The sequence below is a fragment of the Camelus bactrianus genome, chromosome 13 (genome assembly GCF_048773025.1).
Source record: "Camelus bactrianus isolate YW-2024 breed Bactrian camel chromosome 13, ASM4877302v1, whole genome shotgun sequence".
Classification (NCBI taxonomy): domain Eukaryota; kingdom Metazoa; phylum Chordata; class Mammalia; order Artiodactyla; family Camelidae; genus Camelus; species Camelus bactrianus.
Genome location: NC_133551.1, coordinates 62,639,806 through 62,661,034, shown reverse-complemented (window position 1 = coordinate 62,661,034; position 21,229 = coordinate 62,639,806). Strand labels below are relative to the sequence as shown.

The following is a 21,229-nucleotide window of genomic DNA, read 5'->3' as shown; positions in this document are numbered from 1 at the left end:
GTGAAGAAACAAACTTAAGAACTGAGTGAGGTTAAGTAGTACATAGGAGATTTAATCTGAAATTACGATTTTAGATGCACTGGCCCAGATTCTTCAGTGGTCTGTAAAATTATATGCATGATGTACATCTTTCTATCAGGCATTTGGTTTCTATGCCCTCCATTTAAAGAACAGAAAATGTTGCTTAAGAAAAGTAAATGATAGTTGGAGGTTAACTGAAATAAACTGATTATCTGGTCTTCAGACTTAAATCAATTGTCAGGTGTTCTGATACAGTCTTCAGTCCAGAAATAAATCCTTTAAGGAAAGTAATTTTTTTTTAAATTTGGGAAGTGAAAGAGGAATTCAAAGGAAGAAATTTCTGTTACAGTGAACTGCATTTTTAATAATGCCTGGAACATAGTAAGGTTTCAGTAAATATTTGTTTGATTGACTCTGTAATGCCATTCTGGACAAGAATTAGTAAATATTTGGTTACCTTCAAGGCTAGATTAAATACTGGAGAATCACAGAAATTTAGAGCTAGAAAAATCCTAGTCAAGTCTCTTTTGTACAGTAGGCTCAGAGCAAGTGAGCTTGCTCTAGAACCCGTTTTTCACTTCTACGTTGAAAACTACAAAACATTGCTGAAAGAAACTACAGAAGGCACAAATAAATGGAAAGACATTCATATCCATGGACTGGAAGACTTAATGTTAAGATACCAATACTGCCAAAAGTGATCTACAGATTCAGTGCAGTCCCTATCACAATCCTGTGATGTTTCCTGCAGAAATAGAAAAGCCATCCTAAAATTCATGGAATCTCAGGAGACCCCAAATAGCCAAAATAGTCTTGAAAAAGAACAAAGTTAGAGGACTCATACTTTGATTTCAAAACTTAGTACAAAGCTATAGTAATCAAAGCAGTGTGGTACTTATATGTCTATTGTATCACAATTTAAAAAAACAGGGTGGTACTGGCATAAAGATAGACCTGTTTGCCAGTGGAACAGAGCAGAGTCCAGAAATGAATTCTTGCATATGTGTGGTCAAATGATATTCAACAAGAGTTCCAAGACCATTCAATGGGGAAAGGACAGTCTTTTCAACAAATAATGTTGGGAAAACTGGATATCCACATTAAAAAGCATGAATTTGGACCCTTACTTAATGCCATATACAAAAATTATTCAAAATGGAACAAAGTCCTAAATGTAAGAGCTTAATTTCTTGGATATGACACTAAAAGCACAGGCAACAATAGAAAAAAATAGATAAATTGGACTTCACAAGTTAGAAACGTATGTCATCGGAATGTATCCATAGAAGTGCAAAGGCAACCTACAGAATGGGGGAAAATATTTTCAAATCATATATCTGGTAAGGAATTAATATCCAGAATATATAATGAAGCCTTAAAACTCAACAACAACAACAAATAGCGAAAACAGGTAGTAATGCAGGTCTTTTTTTAAAAGAAAGTGGCATAAAGTACAAAGTGGCATAAAGCAAACTTTCAAAAAGTGGGAGATGCCTGTATTGGCATTTCTTCTGTTTCAACCTAATACTTTGTGTTTTTATATGTACTATTTCAGAATTTCTCTCTATTTGCAGTTAACATGATTGTCTATTTTAAAGAGGAATCTACATAAAAACTGTTAGAACTAACAAGTGAGTTAGGAAGGCTGTAGGGTATGGTGTCAGTATACAGTGTCAGCTGTATGTCTATACACTAGCAGTAAACATTTGGAAATTGAAATTTAAAAACAGAACCATTTACAGTAGCACCATGAAATGCTTATGAGCCTTGCTGTTCATTAAATATGTGATGAATAAAAAACTGGGAAGATTATTTGCAGGGTCAGGGTACCAATGCTACCCAACGTTTATGTTGAACCCTCATAAATTAATTTTAATAACCATGTCTTTCCTATTTCTTTTTTCCTAATCTGATTACATTTCAGTTCTTGTAAGTTTTATAGATCATATTATATTGGGATAGCACAACATAACATATGTGTGTGTGTGCGTATGTGTGTGTGTATAAATTTAAAAGTAAGTGAATAAATAAAATATGTTGGCAATGCATATCGAAATACTTTTACTGGTTTGGGTGTACAAAGAACTTTTTTTCCTAAACCATTTGAAGAGTAAGTTGCCACGGAGTGGGTATAGCTCAGTGGTAGAGTGTGTGCTTAGCATGCAGGAGGTCCTGAGTTCAATCCCCAGTACCTCCATAAAAAAATAAAATAAAATAAAATATTTAAAGAGAAATAAAAAAATATTTTTTAAAAAGACTAAGTTGCCAGCAATGGTGGTCAACCCCCCTCCAATATTTTAATATATATTTTCTACAAACAGGGCATCTTCCAGGAGAAAAGGCAAAATTCAGGAAACTAACACTGACACATTACATCCTTCTAATCCTCCGGCCCCATTCAAGTTGGCCAGTGGTTCCAATAATGTCCTTTATAGCGAAAAAAAAGAGAGAGAGAGGGAGAGAGAAAGTCCATCCCCTTATCACATGGTGCCTTCAGATGTCAGGTCTCTTTAGTCTCTTTCAGTCAGAAACAGTTCACAGTCCTCCCCGCCTTTCAGAGTGCTCACACTCTTGAGGACTGCAGGCTGGTTATTTTGAAGCATGTCTCTGGGTTTGGGTTTGTCTGGTGTTTCCTCAGGATCAGGTTCAGTTTGTGCATCTCTGGCAGGAACATCACAGATGTGATGCCGTTCTCTTCTCACATCCATTTTTAATTTGTCCCATTACTGAGGAAACTCACCTTGAGCTCTTAAGGTGGTGTCCCCCAGGTTTCTCCACTGTCAAGGTGTTTTCTCCTTATAATGAGTACGTGCTTTGTGGGAGGTACTTTGGAGCTCTAAATATCCTGTTTCCCCATCAAGTTTTAAACATTTACTCCTATCAGTAAGATATGTGGTTTCCTATGTTACCCAGTGGTTATAATCTATTACGGTCATGATTCTGTGCTCACTTCTATCCCAGGTTTGGCCATTGGTTGCCCCTTCAAGGTGGCCTCTGTGTCTTTTTGACGGGTGCCCATCACACTTTGAGTATCTCTTTAAACTTTCTAGCACAGTAGAATATTCCAGAATTATCTTGTACTCTCCCTGCCCCAGCTCTGGAATCAGCCGTTCCTCCAGGGAGCCCCGATGCCTTTCAGTGGGGAACAGTAATATTTAGGAACCGGGAGAGGAGTTTGCTGTCTGTGCCCAGTGCTCTTGGAGTCTCACGGTGCCCAGGCTTCTCGCATGGAGCCAGGAACTATGTAGATATGTACATATGTTTGCATACATACCTGTGTTTAGACTTACACTTCCAACTCCAGTCCAACACTAAAGAATTGTTTCTAGTTTTCTCCCTTGTCAAATTTGTAACTTCTCTCACAGTGAGAAAACTAGCTTCCATATGTACTTGTTCAATCCCTCCCTCTGTATCAACTTAAATTGAATCACGACGCACCCCCTTTCCCCTGTGGACACCCTCCTTACCCTCCTGTGTGCTCCAGCATCCTGTGTCCGGTCCCACCCTGCACTCAGATCCCCCCCCCCGACTAAAGTCCTCTTCACCCCACCTGGGTTCTGATACCCACACGGGCGCCTTTCTTACCTGCTTCAGGACCCAGTGTCCTGTGCTGGGCCGCCCTCCTACGGATGCATCCCTGGGGCTCTAGTACCCCAGGCTGGACTGCCTTCCTGCATAGATCCCCTCCTCAGCCTTCTCATACCATCAGCCTGCCCGTCTGCTGGGGTACCCCCATCCTGCCCTGCTCTGGGCAGTCTTCCCACACTGCCACCCTGCTTGCTCCACTGAGCTTCAGCACCCTGTGCTGGGCTGTCTCTGCGTGGGCACAGTGTCCTCATCCATGTCAGGCTCTTGCATCCCATGCCGGGCCAGCCTCCCTTCCTGGTGTCTGCCTCTTTTAACCCACCTGGGCTCTGACACCCTACTCCAGGCCACTGCAGCTCCCTGCCGCCCATCAGTGAGGACACACCTGCCTTACTTGGCCTCACCTAGAGGCTTCTGGACTGAATGTTCAGGAAGAGGAACGATGCCTTCTTCTTTTAAAGGAACAAATCATACACTTCCTTCCCAGACTTGTTTCAAGTTTACATGGCATTAACAAGATGGATCCCTAACTTGAAAAATCACCTTCATCCTCTAATCTCCATGAAGAAAACACCACGGAAAGAAATGAACATTCACCCTGGAATAAATCACACAATGAGCATTTGTTCCTTGTTTTAGCCTCAGCATCTAAGATAGCACCTGGCCTTACTGAATGAGTGAGTGAGTAGGTGAACAGTGAGAAAGAATTTACCCCAACATGTTCACATTAAGATCTAGATGGAGACCAAAGAAATGAAACACAACTCCAACTGCTAGTCTCTGAGCACATGGACAAGCCGAGAACGACACATCTTTTTGGTCTTTGTGTGTAACTGACCATAGTGAAGAAGGATCATGTCTTGCTCCTCTGTTTTCACACGGGTTGTGATAACTTCACATCAGCTGTTACCATTTGTTTTAAGTGGCTTTTCATTCTTGCATGAATACGTGCATAGTAAGCAACTTCAGGGCCATCACCAAACAGTTGATTTTTAAGAAATGGAAAACAAAACGATAAAGTTAATAGGCAAGAATAAAAGCCACTGACATGAAAACAGTGTATTTTTTAAGTATGTACAATTCCACTATGGCTACAATTAAAAAAAAAAAATGCCTGCTATCCTCTCCCTCAATTCAAGTCCAAGGTTGTAGCAGAGTAACAATACTGTGTCATAACAGAGCAGTGTCTGTCCTCTGCTTCAAAGGCTCAGGGTCAAAGATCAAGTTCTGAAGAATCCTGGGAAGGTGGACACTGATTCTGTGAATTAGTGGTGCCCGGTATCACCCATTGCTCCTGCATCTCCTGGGAGGGCATGTCTCCTAGGTGACTCCTCCATGGGCTTGATGCATCTGAATTAAACTAAAGGACTGTTGGGAAAGGCAGGTTCTGATTTTCCCCTGGCGACCTCCATAGTCCCTGCTGTCTGCTTCACGCCGCATCATCACGGCACATTTACCTCCTTCCAGGGGAGTCCACATCATGCAGCAGAGCAGCTGCTTTTGTGACCACAGAATGGCAAGTGGACTGTTGCAAAAGCTCTACCTATTTCTGATAACAATAGTAATACTCCCAACATCTAGTCTTAAGAGCTTTAAGTGTTCCTTCTTTCTATCAGCAATAACCCAATAAGGTGAGTTCTATCATTATCCTCATTTGATGGATAAGGAAACTATAGGCACAATGGTAGTGAGTAACTTGCCCAAGGTCACACAGCTGTATAATAGATTGCCAGGAGTCAAACCCAGGCAGTCGAGCTCCAGAGTTCTGCACTTGATAAGTGGCTGGTAAAAACCATAAGACCTGGCTGAAGTTATCCATGCAGGTTGTGGATTCCTCCTCAGGCCTTCCTTTTGTGGTCCACGTTTGAAGAAGTGAGCCGTCTGTTACTGGAGGCAGAAAGGCGCATTTTATCCATCCTAAGGCCAATAAGCAGAGAGCTTCTGGTCCTCAGGAATGGATAGCGTGTACTTATGTCCCCCTCTCAGATTCAGAGGTGGGTTTGGTACTTGGTCATCAAAGCCAGTGCTCGGTCACCGAAGTCCCAGGAGAGATACCACCATGTTGATGATGTTGAGTCTGGGCCATCGGAGCATCTGCAGGCTGACACATGCTGTTCTCCCCACTCCAACAGAAGCCTGAGGCTAGATGTGAAATTCAACCTGAACCTGGACTTCCCTGCTCTTTCCTGCTCTTTCATGGGCAGGGAGAACAAGAAAGAGGAAGTGAAGATTCAGGTGGATGTCCTGGAGAGAGGAGTCCTCACGCAGCTGGTGTAGGTATCTGACCCACTTTGACAACTGAAGCCTGAGTACTTGGAATAACAGTCTGGCAGCTGAACCTGTTTTCCTTGTTCCTGGAGAAATTCACATGGTTTTTTAGGGAAAGAATTGACTTGTGTTTTTCCTTACCAGTGATGTTTTAGATCAAAACTGTATGTTTGCGCCCAGGTGCTTGGATGGGTTTGAAGTGTTTCATGGGCTGTTTTGAGCCTTTGATGAGATAATTGCCCTGTAATCTGACTGCCTTTTCAAGATGCCCATCAACAAGAAAGTAGCTCAGTGGGGTGGCGAGAGGACACGCTGGGCAGGAGACGGAATTCTCTGCTTCACCATTTGTCCTGTCTCCCTGCTTCTGTTCCATCTGCTCTTTCCTCCAGGGGGCCTTGTAATCTGCTGCTCTGTCTTCTCTGCTTTTTTAGTAAACAACTAAACAACCTTTAGGCTAAAAAGAAAAAAGACACAAGCCATTGCTGCTGCAGAGGGATGGCCAACAGCTGGGACCTCATTAGAAGTTCTCATAGTTATGGTTTTGAAGATTGTGCCTCTTTAGTAGATGTCACCCAGAAAAGTCCCCTGAAAAGTGCTTTGTTCATTGATGGGCTGTGGGGCTTGAGTATCATTGATTGAGTGCAGTAAGTACCTTTGTCACTTGAAAATAGTGTATGTGAGTGTGGCGGGGAGGTGTGTGTAAAGACTTCCCGTAGAGACCCTGAGTCCTGCCTAATCAGCTTAACTGTTAATGTGATTGGTGGGAGCTGTGGTTATGGCGCTCATTCCCCTCCTGAAGGGCCAGGCTGTGTTTTCTAGGGCTTTTGAGGTGAGCAATTAGGCACTAAACTGCTTGAAAAATGATGTCTGCATTGTGTGCACAGCTTCTATGCGAACACAATCAGAGTCTTTTCCAGTGTAGCCATGGGGGAAAAGGGAGAACCAACGGCCTTGCCTCTGATATCGGTGAAATTGTAGCCACTGGACTCTGGAGAGATGGGATGTTCTATCTCAGATTTAAGAAACATAGAAGGTGAAGATCTCTTGCCTTAGGGCTCCAAAGATAATTTGACTGCTGAACGGACAGAAACATCACTTCTCTCATCAGTGAAATTGTTCCTTCTCCAGCTTAATGTACAGAAATGATGGGTGCCTCAGGACTCTGGGGTCCCAGGCAAAGGATGCAGCAAAATCATTTTCGTAGTTTGTTCCTGGGTGAAATTGGTAAACCTCGCCTTCTCTGCTTCGGGCTGCGGATCAGAGAGTGGAGCAGCCGTAGTTCTGGAAAGGTCAGGAAATATGCACTTGGTTGCCATCCTCATCCTGGAACCCTACCTTCCCATCAGACCTCCACTTTTATCCCTCAGTGATTTTCGTATGCCTGTTGCCCAGCTACAAATTACTCTTCTTGAGTTCTCAAGGCAGTTGTGAACTGTTATCCTTTCATACTCTAGGTGCCAGGCATTCGTAGTCATTTTTACTGCTAACTTATTTGCATGGGTGATTTCAGCTTGCGAAGGCAGCTCAGGTCTACATCGTGTGGAACACTTACATAACAGGAAAAGCCTTGGCTTTTAGGCCAAATTAGTTATGTTATTCCTGTAGATATTATACTGCCAGAGGGGACTACCAGGTGACCACCGGAAAAGTAGAGTGGTCATTGATGACTTTGGTTTTATGAGGTCCACATGTGCAGCTGTCACCCTTTTAACAGGGTGATGTCACTTTTATATCATCAGAGAATTCAGAAACTTACCAACGTGAATTATTTGTAGAACAATTTAAGGAGAAAAAATGATGATTTGGTTTCTGAATGAGTTAATATTTGTCACAAGTCATTTGTCGCAAGTCATTTTCAGCCCATGTTCATGGATTAAGTCCTTTCCTCCTGTGTGCAGTCTTCTAAATCCCTTTTGTGCTAATGCAAGGTTGGCAGGAGCAGCCTCAGGAATCCACGTGTTGGTATCTGTGGATGTATGAAGGGCAGAGCTGCTAGCTAAGGCTTCTATCTTTTTCTTCAAATAGGAAACAGCTGTGATTTTGCCCCCACATTAATTTTTCATGTTTTCTACCTACCTCATGGCTCGAAGTCACATATTTCATAAACCATGTTTATGCCACATCAAGGGGAGACTGCATGGGAAGGAGCTAACAAAACTTAGAAAAAGTCTCATCAACTCTTGCATGGCTTCATTTCTTAAATAATTCTTAATCATTTCACAGATGTTGGGATTTAGAGAGAGAGACCCATATAACTCAAGGCGATCATCTGCGTGTTATATTCATTTACACTATTCTAGAGTGATTTAAAAAATGTTTTGAAACAAAATAGGAAGAAGGATGTGATTATCAAGTAGCTATGTAGTTTGCAAGATAGCTTGTGTTACTGTTACTATGAAAAATTCATTGTTGTGAGGAATTAGGAATAAATACACGGTCCTTTTACCTTGGACAGGAAACTGTTTAATGTACAGAATTACAAAATACTAATATTTCATAAACCATACTTAACTAGTTTTTCCTTAGTTTCCATTTCCATTGTATTCAGTGTTGATGTTTTTAACTAGCTCATGTGGGAATTTTAATATTTACTTAGTATACAAAATGTGTTTAAAGTAAGCGTCTACTAAGAATTAAATGAAATGTGATTTGACAGAATCTCAATTCTGACTTTTTAAAAAGTGACAAAGCTAGCCATTCTTTGAAATAGATGCTGAGAAAACTATGAAATGCTCCCAGGAGTATTAATAATTATTAGTATTTAATATACTTACATGTTCATATTTCTTTTTAGGAACTGATGTGCTATTTAAAAATCTTTATATATGATATTTTATTTGTCCATATTTCTTTAATATGTGGAAATAATATAGAAAATAATAGGACTGAGCTTAAAGTTCACCTCTCTTTTTAACATTTGAAATCCAGCACTTAGGACGTGGTCTGGTATGCCGTTGATTGTTTAATATATTTTTTAAATGAATGAACAAAAATACTAATATAATTTTTAGGATTTACACCTCCTGAATAATAAGAGATATTTGAACACTAGGAGAATAAATATTAATGCACATGTCATTTTATATTTTATCAAATTGGAGAAATATTGCAAAGTGGTAGGTAATGTCAAGAGAAGATAATAAATGAAAGAATGTATGATTTTCACTTCACTTTCAACAGGTAATTGAAAGATCTTCACATAGACCAAAAAGCTGATGAATAGGTTCCTTTTACTGCATCACCATTGGCAAGCCTAGGGAGTATTTCTAAGGGTACTGAGAATTTTCTTAGGTATGTTTTGTTAGACTTCACTTATGAAACTACTGCATAAAGTGACTGGTAAAGAATATTTAATGTTGCTATTCTCCTGATAATTGAAGTTTTTTCACTATCCCAATTTATTAGCAAATGAGAAAAGAACCATTTTTTTTTCTCAGCCATTTAGAATCACTCAAATATTGTTCTGCCTCTTTCCTGCTCTATTCCATCTCAAATACTTAGGGAATGTGTATATCTAATTTTGCTTTTTGCCAAAAAATGCTATTTTTGTGGAATCACACACTTTCAAATAAACCTTGAGAAAAAGATGTTACTGTTTTGTCTTCATAAGAGAGAAACTGTGGCTGTAAGATACTATGCTTCTTGGAAGAAGGTGCTAAATGCATATTAGTGTCTTTTGTAGAAATTCCACTCAGAAAAAGAAAAAAAAAATCAATGAAAAGATGGCAAAAAAATGAGATAAAATGAACATAGAAAACCAGAGATAGTAGATAAATTACGATGTTAAATGTCCAAAAATATCAGTAATAATAACTGAACCAATTCCTCCACTTAAAAGACAATGATTGTCAAACTGGATTTATTTACATGCACATCCTTTAAGGAGGTATGTTTAAAACATAAGGACATAAAGGCTGAAGTAAATGATGAGAATTGAGTTCTGTGTAATAGGTAGTTGACCCTTGAACAACACAGGTTTGAACTGCATGGGTCCACTTAGGCATGGATCTTCTCCAGGACACACTTACTAAGGTGCTACCCGATCCCCGTGGTTGGTTGACTCTGCGTGTGGAACCGTGGATAGGAAGGGCCCCTGTAAGGTTATGTGTGGATTTTGGGCTGGTAAGGGTTGGTGCCCCCGTCTCCCATGTTGTTTAACTGTATAGCCAAAAGAAAGCTAGACCAGCTGTACTAATATCAGACAAAACACTTTAAGGCAAAAGACATCCCCAGAGAGATAAAGAGGGCTACTTGCTACCTAATGATTAAAAATTCAGTTCACAAGGAAGGGAAAATAATTCTAAACTTGTATGCAGACAATAGCATGACATAACCTTAAAACTGATGAAGCAAAAATGAGCAAATTAGAAGGAAAAATAAATCCACCTAATAGTGGGAAATTTTTACAGACCTCTCTTGGTAATCAGTAGTTCAAACAGACCCCCTACCAAAAAAATCAGTATATAGGATTTCTAAATAACACGAGTTAATATACTGGACATCTTTACAATACTGTACCCAACAGCTCCAGAAATACATTTCTAGCACACATAGAAGATTTCTGAAAATTGATGACATATTAAATCAAAAGCGGGTCTCAGAAATATTGAAGGAATATTATCACAATGGATGACCTCCTCTGATCATACTGAAAATAAATTAGATGTTAAAAAGATAACAAAAACTCCCATCTATTTGGAATTTAGGAAACATCTAAACAATTCATGAGACAAGAAATCATAATGGAATTTAGACTAAAGTATCTAGAATTGAATGGCAATGAAAATAATGTCTATTAAAATTTGTGGAGATGGCTAAAATAATACTTAGAAATGTATATTCTTTATATGCTTATAATAAAAAGGAGAAAAGTTGAAAAATGAATAGACTAAGCATCCATCTTAAGGTGAAAGAAAAAGAAAAACTCAAGAAGAAAGAGCCGAAATTAATGAAATAGGGAGTTAAATACAGAGAGAGCGAGCCAACGGTGTCAGAAAGGTGATTTCCTGAGGGTAAAGGGTTCTCTCCACTTATTTGGATCTTTAATTTCTTTCAACTATGTTTTATAGTTTTCAGCACACGGGGGAAAGGACAGTCATTTCAACAATGGGTGCTGGAACAAAGGGATAGCCATGTCGGGGGAAAATGAACTCCAATACTTGTCTCACATACAAAAGTTAACTTGAAGTGGATCATAGACCTCAGTTTAATAACTAAGCTATAAAACATCTACAAGAAACATAGGAGAAAATCTTAGTGACCTTGGTGATGGCAGAGATTTCCTAGATGTGATACAGAAAGAACAAAGTGTTTTTTTAAGTCAACAAATTGGATTTCATCATATTTTTTTAAACTTGCTTTTTAAAAGACACTTCCAAAATAAAAAAGCAAAGGCAACATTTGAAAGACACAGATTTGGCAAAGGACATATCTAGAATACATAAAAGAACTCTTACACAACTTAAGAAGATAACCCAAGTTAAAAGTGGGAAAAGACTTGAATAGACACTCTACCCAAGAAGTTATAGACATAGCAAATAAACTTATGAAAAGATGCTCAGTATCAGTAGTCGCTAGGGAAATGTAAATTAAAACTTCAGTGAGATAATACTGTACACCCACTAGAATGGCTGAAGTTAAAAAGACTGGCCATACCAAGTGTTAGTGAGAGGGCAGAGGGGCAGAGCTCTGGAACTCTCGTACACTGTTGGCATAAATGTAAAATGGTACAACCACTTTGAAAAACAGCTTAGTAGTTGCTGAAAAGTTGATCATATACCTGTCATACAGTTCAGCCGTTCCACTCTTAGGTATTTCCCCAAAATCATGTATCCACCCAAAACCTGTACTTGAATGTTCCTGGCAGCCTTATTTGTAATGGTTCAAAACTAGAAACTACCCAGATGTCCGTCAACAGGTAAATGGGCAAACATCCTTACAGTAGAATTCTACTGGACCAAGAAAGAAAACAATGATATGGACCTCAAAGTGATTGTGCTCAGTGAAAGAGCCTGGACCCCTCCCCACCCCCCACCAAAAGTAAATTTATATAAAATGCTAAAAAAATACAGTCTAATCTAGAGTGATAGAAAAAAAGATAGCGGTTACTGACAAGGGTGTGGGGCACCTCATACACATCTGTTCTATGTTGAATAAAGACTTGGTGTTTTAAAAAAAAAAACAAAAAAAAAAAAAAAGGAAAGACTTGAACATGAAAAAACCCCATAAAACTTTGAGAAGGTAGTCTGGGAGAACATCGTGATCTCAGAGTGGAGAAGGATTTAAGACAGAAAACAAGAGGAAAAAGTGGATACATTTAGTAATGTTCAAATTTATAACTTAAATTTCTCCAAAAAAAAAAAAAAAAACCCACCACTGTGAAAAGAACGGGGGAGAAAAATACTTATGGCACAATAATTGACAAAGCATTAGTATCTCTGTAGAACTCCCATGACTGAAAAAAGGTAACCCAATAGATAAATGGGCAAAAGATCCGAGCAGGTGTATCATATCAAGAGGAGTCCCAAATGGCCAATAAACATGAAAAGAGGTTTAACCTCCTAATTGAGACAAATGTGAATTATAATCAATATTAGAGCCCACTTCACATTCCCTACTTCATACTGATAAAAATTTAAAGGTCTCTATCAAATGTTGGCATAGATATGAAGCAACCAGAACACATATTCACTCTTAGAAAGTAAATTGGTACAAACATTTGGGAATCTGTTTGTCGTCATCTACTAATGTTAAAGATGTGCCCGTGCTGAGTCCCAGGAATTCCACTTGTAGTTTGTACACCAGAGAAACTCATGCATGTGGGTACCAAGAATGTTCATAGCAGCACTGTAGTAGCAAAAACCTGGAGGCAGTCCAGATTCCAGCAGCAGTAGAGGAATTGTGGTATGGCTCTCCAAGGGAATGCTATACAGTCGTGCAAAAGATGACTCAAGTTACAGCAGCAAGGAAGACTCTTAAGGACAAAATGTAAGGGAAAATATTAGGAACAAAATGCAAGTTATAGAAGAATACATACAACATGGTTAACTCTTTAAGTATACATATAAAATGTTGTAAAACTATAAAGAAAAGCAGGGGAAAGATAATTCCAGAAAATGGTTACTTTGAAGCAGCGAAGAAGTAGGATGGAGATAAAAACTCTGGCTCACTGAGGACTTCAAAACCATAGTCTTGTTCTTGTATAATTGGGCGTGTTTGTATCGTTTTTATATTTTATATTTATTGATTTTACAACTGGAGTCTATACAATAGTTACTAAAGTTAAAATAAGTGTAAATTGTAGAAGTTAGCATATGACTAATAGCATACCTGCTCTCATATACCTGCAAGAAAAGAGTGATTTTTGGGGAGGAGGTGGGAATCAAATCATAATGAGTTCTACCTCATCACTTAGGTTTGATGATTTAAATTTCCTCTTGGTTAAAGTTTTTCTCCACCCTCCCACCCCATTTTCTCTGCCCTGCTGCCCCTCAATTTATAGGAGAGATTTGAAGCACTTTTCACCATCTATGATGACCAAGTTACATTTCAGTTGTTTAAAAGCTTCAGAAGAGTCAGAATAAATTTCAGCAAACCTGAGGCAGCAGCACGTGCTCGAATAGAACTCCATGAAACAGACTTCAACGGGAGGAAGCTTAAGCTGTATTTTGCACAGGTACTTCATTGCAAAGGACAGTGTTCTCCAGACTTGTTTTTCTCCATCCAGAAACACTGTCAGTTCACCATTTTCTCTGTTATTATATCCGAGGTTTTTGAAATGAGCAATCCAAATCAGCAGGTCATGTAACAATATTTTTTTCTTTATTTTACAGATATATACTTTTATTTATTTGTTTATTAAGCATATTTACTCTCTTAACTTGTTTTGCTTAGACTAACAGTTGAAGGAATTCTCTTTTCTGGCAGCTTTTCTCAACTGGGGTTGAGAGGGTTAAGCCCTAACACTTTAGGGTCAGTGAGTTAACTTTTCTGCACATCTAGAATGACACTTGTGACATGACATCCTTGGGAGAAGTGAAAAAGTAGTCTCTGCAGTCATTTCCATGCTCTGTGACTCACACGAGGCACCCACTGAAAATGGCTCCCAGCCCAAGGGGTGAGCAGGGATTCGGCATAGCCCTGTGCATCTTAGACTTTGGAATTGCAGAGCATCCTGCAGGTTACCAAGAATTGGCCATACTTAACTGTTCTAATCCTACACTGATAGGACTCTGAGAAACCAATTTTTTCTTGGAAGAATTAGTGAAATAAATAGACCATGTGTTAAGTGCACTGTTTTATTTTCAACAAAGCACTTTTTCCCTTGGTCTTAGCTTTCAAAGTGGAAAAAAAAAAAAACAATTTTAAGGGGTTTGTTGTCTCACTCCAAATGAAAACCTATGTTTGGACATTTCTTGATGGAGATGATGGAGACAGTATAACCTAATCTCTTCCAAAATTGGGATTCAGTGCTTATTACCACTCTTGGTCATTCATCTAGTCATCAGGTTGTTTTTCTATTCAGCTAATATTTATTTAGCACCTAATGCTCTGTGCTGGCCACTGAGTGTTCAAAGATGAATCAGACAGAACCAGACCCAGTCACTGGGAGATACAGACTCTTTTTAAATTGAAATATAGTTGGTTTACAGTGTTGTGTGAGTTTCTGATATATAGCATAGTGATGAGGTATACATTTATATCTGTTCTTTTTCAGGGGAGATGTAGACTATTAAAGAGAAATTTTTAAATTTTTAATTTTCTCCAAAGAGATGTTATAGTTAATGTAAAGATAAAAATGAAAAAATAGCCCAGTCATAAATTTGAAGTGCCTCCTTCCCTGCAGGTACAGATGTCCAGTGAAACACGGGACAAGTCATATCTACTGCCACCCCAGCCTGTCAAACAGTTCCTCATCTCCCCCCCAGCATCTCCTCCCGTGGGATGGAAGCAGGGGGAAGACGCGATGCCTGTTATAAATTACGATTTACTCTGTGCTGTTTCCAAATTGGGACCAGGTAACAAACTTCTGTCCTTCCTGTTTTTTTTTCCAAGAAACTTTTGTAGTAAAGACCTCATTCAGCAGTTTGTGTTCTAGCCAACAGGTGATAACATGAGTGGCTTGGAGGACAAAGTCAGGCAAACCTGAGTTCAAATTCTAGCATTTGCTAACTTTGTGATCTTGAGCAAGTTACTTAGCTTCAGTTTTCTGAGCCTCTGTTTTCTCATCTGAAATAGGGACCATAATAGCTACTTTTCCACATGGTTATAAGGATGAAATGATATATGTAATAATCAGAGTGCAGTTTTTACTGCTACAAATTCTAGTACGTAACAGATCATTAGTGAATATTAGTTGCCGTCAAAATTGTAGACAGACAACTTGTACGTTGAATAGTATTGCAAGGAATTGGTAGTGATACCACATCATCCCTTCCAGATTCTTCTCTTGTATTTATTTTTTATTTCTTCTGTTCCTTCCCTTTAATTTCTCTAACTCCCTCATCCCTTTAAACTAATACAAGAAATCAGTGCATTGTTCGTTCACACTAGTTGTCCACCTAAAATAATGTTATGTTTTTTATAGGGGGTACGAAAGGCATTTTGAAGGGAAGTGGCCAGTGGTTTTTTAGATATCAGAGCTGTATCTTGGATCTCTGAGGTCCTTGGAACTTTACAGGTGTTTCCCACGGGAAAACTGGAACCCATTATGAAGTTAAGCAGATACGCTTGTGTTGTTCATAGAACAGCAATTAGCATTTATACTTTAACTTCCAAGACCTCAACACTTCACTAGATAATTTCTTGAAATGCCAAAACTTTATAGGAACCTTAAAGCGTCAAATCTCTAATGCCAAAACAAGATAAAGTACCCTGACATAGGATTTAAGGATTGAAAAACCAATGATCAGCTATTAAAATGTGTGTAGAACCAGAAGTTTCAAGGGACAAAACTCTTCCTTCTCTGTTTATCTCCACAGGAGAGAAATACGAACTTCACGCAGGCACTGAGTCCACACCGAGCGTGGTGGTTCATGTCTGTGAAAGTGAAACTGAAGAGGAAGAAGAAACAAAAAACCCCAAACAGAAAATCACGCAGACACGGCGCCCCGAACCTCCAGCCACCACGCTGAGCGAGCCCCAGACCTTCGACTGTGCACTGTGAGGCCTTGATTGTGGGGCGAGGAGCTGCCAGTGCCAGCACGGGGTGGGCTTGGATGGGGGACCCCTGCCAACCGCTCACCATCTCGGCAAGGCGAGGAGGGAGCAGGATGTCCACACTGTGGACGGGGTAGTACAGAGAAGCAGCCGATTTTGCCTGTTCAAAATTATAACTGACTGTTCTGAACAGCACTTTAAATTAAGGGATTAGCCCCCAACACTGGCAACATGTTGATCATTTTTAAACAGTAGCAAATTAGGGAAATGGCTACCCGCAGTTCGTTTCCCTGACTCGGTATAGCATCGTACCCAAAATGAAAACCATATTCCTGGAGTGCAGTACCATTTTCATTTGAGTGATCTAGCGTGGGTGTTTTTGTTATAGTATATTGGCTTCCACTTAATCTACTGGCCAAAGGTTAATTGCTGTTCAGTACACATGGAGGGTTTTGCACGAAAAGAAACCTGAAGTGTAGAATAATTTACAGAAGATCATTTTTCTCAAGTGGTTTTTTTTCTTTAGCTTTGGGAAAGAAATGCCAGATTCACTTTGACTGTCAGAACCGAGTGGCCCCAACGTGTGCACACTCCTCTCGTCCCTGTACTGTCACTGGCAGAGGAAAGGGATGCGCCGTCCCTCCTCAAGCTGCAGCTTTGGAAGCTTGACTGACTATGACCTCTGGTGGCCACCGCGCCCTGCCATTTGTGACCATGTCCTGGCCGGTAGCGTTCGACTGTCTCCAACCACCAGTTGAGGTTTTTTCTGTTATACCTATTTGTGTGTTGTCATTCACAGACTATACATTAGACAAGGTAATAGTAAGATTTTCTGAAGACCATTTTTAAATTGTCCACTTAAATCTTTTTCAGTTGGCTTTGAAAGAAAAGCCACACACCTTTTTTTTCTATGAATTAGGGAGAGATGGGGCAGAAGAAGATGGTTTCGTTAGTCAGACTTTTCTTTCTGGTGTAACTTTTTTACCCTGGCCTCCCATTGTCATTTTCCGTTAAAACAGAATTGTTTCCTGCTGGTGTTTCGGTGTATCCTTGAACCTGCTGAAGTAGAAGCAGGCATCTTATTAACTCTTTGTGATCCATTCAGACTTCAAAGTCCCTTTCGTAGAAAAGTGTTGTAACTAAGAATGCTTTGCTTTGGGTTAGGTGGCTCTGTTGATTCTCTGCACACTCTGAGGTTTTCTTTGTGTGGCAAGAGTCTGGAGCTCCCTGGGGTATTCGTGAAGGGACATGTGAGTTTGGACTAACACACCAATGTGGCTGCCACTACAAAGGAAGGAAAATGCAGAAATTCAGGCCATGTGCTGTCTGTATGTTTTTGGTAACATGTTTCTGTGATTTAGATGTTCTTATTGTGGTAGAATTTATTTCTGATGTCTTAACTTTATTGCAAAAAAAAAATCTATATTTTCCTTCCCCTCAAGTACTCTGAGATGATCAACTCTTCTATTTGTAGATACCCACCACTGCTAAGCCTCAATGTAAATTCAGTTGAAATTTGTGATTCCAAAAGCAGTTTATTAAATTCATCATTTGACAGTTTAACTGGCAGTCACTTATTAAATTTACTTTGCAGTTCTAAATTCAGCCTTTTGCCAATTTTTAATCTTATCTGGGTGCACTACCTTATCACTGCAGAATGGACCCTGTAAGTCAGGAAATGTGTGTATTTTCAACATTTGGAAGGGTTTGAATCGCCTTTTAGGTCATATTTTACCTTTGAAGTAATTTATTCATTGTCATTTTCTAAGTGATCAAAAGTCATGATATTTTATTATTTGGCTTGGCTTTCATGCTCTACCTTCCAGTTAAAGAATACTCTATCCCTAACTAAAACTTTCTTCTAAAGTCAAGTAATGCCAATTACCTGAATTTTTCTTTTTTTTTTTTTTTGAGTGTTGAGTAAATTGAAGAAAGATTTAAACCAAAATTAAATATATATTAAATAATATATATTTTATGTAATATGTAATTATTTAATATATATTAAACTTTTCTGAGTGGAGAACATTAATATTTTCATTTTTTCTAGTATAGTACTTCCATAAGGTAAACTCTGTAAAAAACAACTAAATGCCCATTAACTTTTTAACATTGTGAAATCAACCACATGTTATGGTCTCTGTCCTTTTTTGGTTATTTTGTATCCAGTTCACATATCCATCTTGTGAGAGGTGAGTCTCATCCATCTTTTTTTTCAAGTTCCTTTTAATAATTTTATCTGCATTTTTTTCTTCTTTGAAATCAAGTCATTGCTTAGATTTAACTGATACTACAGTAGCCATGTTTTCTATAGAAATCATAACATCCTCTCAGGAATCAATTTATTGAGACAGTTATGAGGAAAGAAGATGATGTTTTTGGTTAGGAAAAAACATTTGTGAAGGGTAAGAAAACCAAAGCACTTAATAAGGATAGTTGATGGAACCTGTGGCGCATTGGCTCTCATGTTCTTGCTTCTTTCAACTCACTCACCTGACGAAACCAGAAGTTAATCCATTTAGTACTTGTGGGAGCATCTGCTAGTTTAAGATGCTAAGAGGCAGAAACGGTAAGAGCAGTTCTCTTACCTGAGAGCGCTGAAAATCAGGTGGAAAGCAAATGAGTCGTTTCACATTCTGCTCCTTCAAAATGGTGTACACTAAAACCTGTCAATAACGAAGAACCAAGTAAAAGCTCCTGGGAACTTTCAAGTTCAACGCAAAGGTTTAAATATGCTTTGTGGTTGATGGGGTGTTTGAATTAAAGAGCTGCAGGAGTTAGAGTCGGGCTCAGCACCTTCGTTCTTACAGTTGTTTGTGTTTCCCATTCACATTAAAATTCCATCTTTTAAGAATGTTGTGATCTAAAGTGGGAAGACTTGATTTCTCAGAATCTCAGCTACAAAGCTGCAGGTGACTTTGGAAACCGTATAGTTGTGTTACTCGGACTAGAAAACAGGAGATGAGACTTGCTGCAAAGTCCATGGAAAGGCAGCCCCGGTTCTAGAATTGGCATTCATTCCCAACTCGCAGGCTAGGGCTTTCTCTACTTTTTCTTGCATTAGCCTCTTAAAGACACTCAGAGACAGTGAACCCCAGCCACAAGAAGACAAAAACAAAAAAGGAGAAAGTTATTTTTCTCCTGTTGGGATACAATGAATAAGATAAATCTTATCTGATGAAGTCAGTGACTTAGCAGTTTTAATGAATGAATTTGATGTTCCATGTTTTGTGTTTTTGTTGTCACTGTACCATTGGGTTTGGAATCCTTTTAAATAATGTTATGTTGATAGGCAGCAGCTGCGCTGACATTTAATCCAATATGAGTTTGGAGTGGAGTGACACTCTCACTCACTGCTTGTAAACTGGAGTCCTGTTAAATATTGAAGCCTGACCGTGCTTCATATTTTTGCATAGACTCTTTTACAGACCGTGGCTTTATTTTTTAAAGGGAAAATTTCAAGCATAATTAAGCAATGGAAAATGTCCAAAATTCTTTGGTGCGTCAGGTTCACTGTCTGCTGGCACCCTTTCTTTTCTACACAGTTGTGTACTTCATCCCTGTCCTGCAGGTGAGCGTGCTCAGTCTTTCCCTTCTTTGCACATTTGCAGTTATATATTCCAGTGTGAAAGGAAATAAATTACTTACAATAAGTGTGACAATAAAAAGAAACGAAAGACTTGGCAAAATTGTTGCCTCCTAGCTGAGGAGGTAAGTCCACATTGTAGAACCTCACCTTTTAAAAAGTTAAATAAATTTAAAGAATAAGATTTATGAACCTTGTCCAACAATTTGATAAATACATGTTTTTTAAACTTTTGTTGGAGTGGAGTCACACAGAACCTCTTCATTTAAATGCTGTTATTTTTTAAATCATGAATTGGGAGAATGGTAATAATTTGGAGAGTGTTGTTATCACCAAATATACAGTCAACAGAGCAACTGAAATTTGCAACAAATCCTAGGTTCACTAACTAAAAAAATTATGAAAATGGTCAAGTATAAAATAGTAGTTTCTGGCCATGGCTAAGAAGAACTAACTAACCTTAGGTTGAGTCAGTGTCTCTGTCCATTTAAATGAAAGTTTAAAGACTTTTCACTTGACTAGCCATGCGGTCTATCTTGTAAACCTACATTTCCTCTTGAAACAAAACCATGTTCTTCAGGCTCTTGGAACTCCCTTGGAGAGAGGCTGAAAGTCCATCCTTGTTGTGAGGGAAGACTTATATCTATGCAGCGAATGTGTGTTTTTCTGTATTGTTGTCTATTTAGTCCCCAATCCCTCTCCTTCACGTTGGGGACTGAGGAGGGAGGGGCAAAGGTGGCTGATCTCGTTGGTGTGCTGTTCGTCCCACTGCTTCTCCGCCCAGGGGGCCCCAGTGCTTTCGTGTCTGCTGCACTGTGCGTATTCTCCAAGTTTAAGGAAAGTTTCTCCATCATTTCACTTCTGTCTTATTGAACCCAGGGGTTGAACTTACTGTTTTATCTGAACATGTTTGTGATCTTATGCTGCATTCTGGGGGCACATTACTTTCCTGGTACTATAAACTGTAGTGGGTATTATTGTACTTCAGAAAGCTCGTCAGTGCTTCCCGTCTGTGAATTCCACGTTTCACTGTGCTTCAAGTGGTGATTCATAGTTTGTAGCCCTTGGTTATTTGTCAGCTTTGGCTCTTCCATATTTTGGGGACATTTAAACATTCCTTGTCCTATCGTGGTGACAAAAGCAGAATGTCATTTTGGGGGGAATCTGTGATTAATTGTAACAAGTTTTGTTTTTAAAGCTAATAAAGTTTAGTGTTTTGGTTTTTTTTTTAATCAATCCTTTGAATTGAGTTCTTTGTGTGTAGTATTTTCAATAAGTATCACTTATGTGTAGGTAATAACACAAAAAAGGCAGACAAGTGAAATACTGTTTGTTCCCAGTTGAACATCAGTGCTGTTTGTACCAGAGTTAAAGGTGGTGACTCATTGCCAGCTGTGGAAATAACCACTCTGGTTTGTGTTCCTCACCAAGAAAACTGTTTGCCGCCGTTTGCTCCTCAGTTAAAAATGAATTATTCTTATTAAAGGTTTATTTTCTGTCTTGGTTTAAAAAAAAAACCCAATCAAAGTTTTGAAGCTAGAAATGACTGTGGAAGTTATCTAGTGCTGCACTGACTTTATATATATATATATATATATATATATATATATA

At 38.9% G+C, this 21,229-nt stretch overlaps 1 protein-coding gene across 6 annotated transcripts in view; it reads left to right on the top strand.

Annotated features, from left to right (window-relative positions):
- The window catches only part of RCAN3 (RCAN family member 3), a 31,357-nt gene extending 10,503 nt beyond the window's left edge, over positions 1-20,854 (top strand). For 5 of the 6 annotated variants that reach the window (XM_074377162.1, XM_074377160.1, XM_074377159.1 and 2 more), the window contains 4 exons: positions 5,739-5,879; positions 13,376-13,549; positions 14,720-14,891; positions 15,855-20,854. In XM_074377162.1, the coding sequence (XP_074233263.1) occupies positions 5,739-5,879; positions 13,376-13,549; positions 14,720-14,891; positions 15,855-16,039 (672 nt within the window). In that variant the 3' untranslated portion in view covers positions 16,040-20,854. The remainder of the gene's footprint in view (positions 1-5,738; positions 5,880-13,375; positions 13,550-14,719; positions 14,892-15,854) is intronic. The other variant, XM_074377163.1, reaches the window with a different exon arrangement.
- Positions 20,855-21,229: the final 375 nt, after the last annotated feature.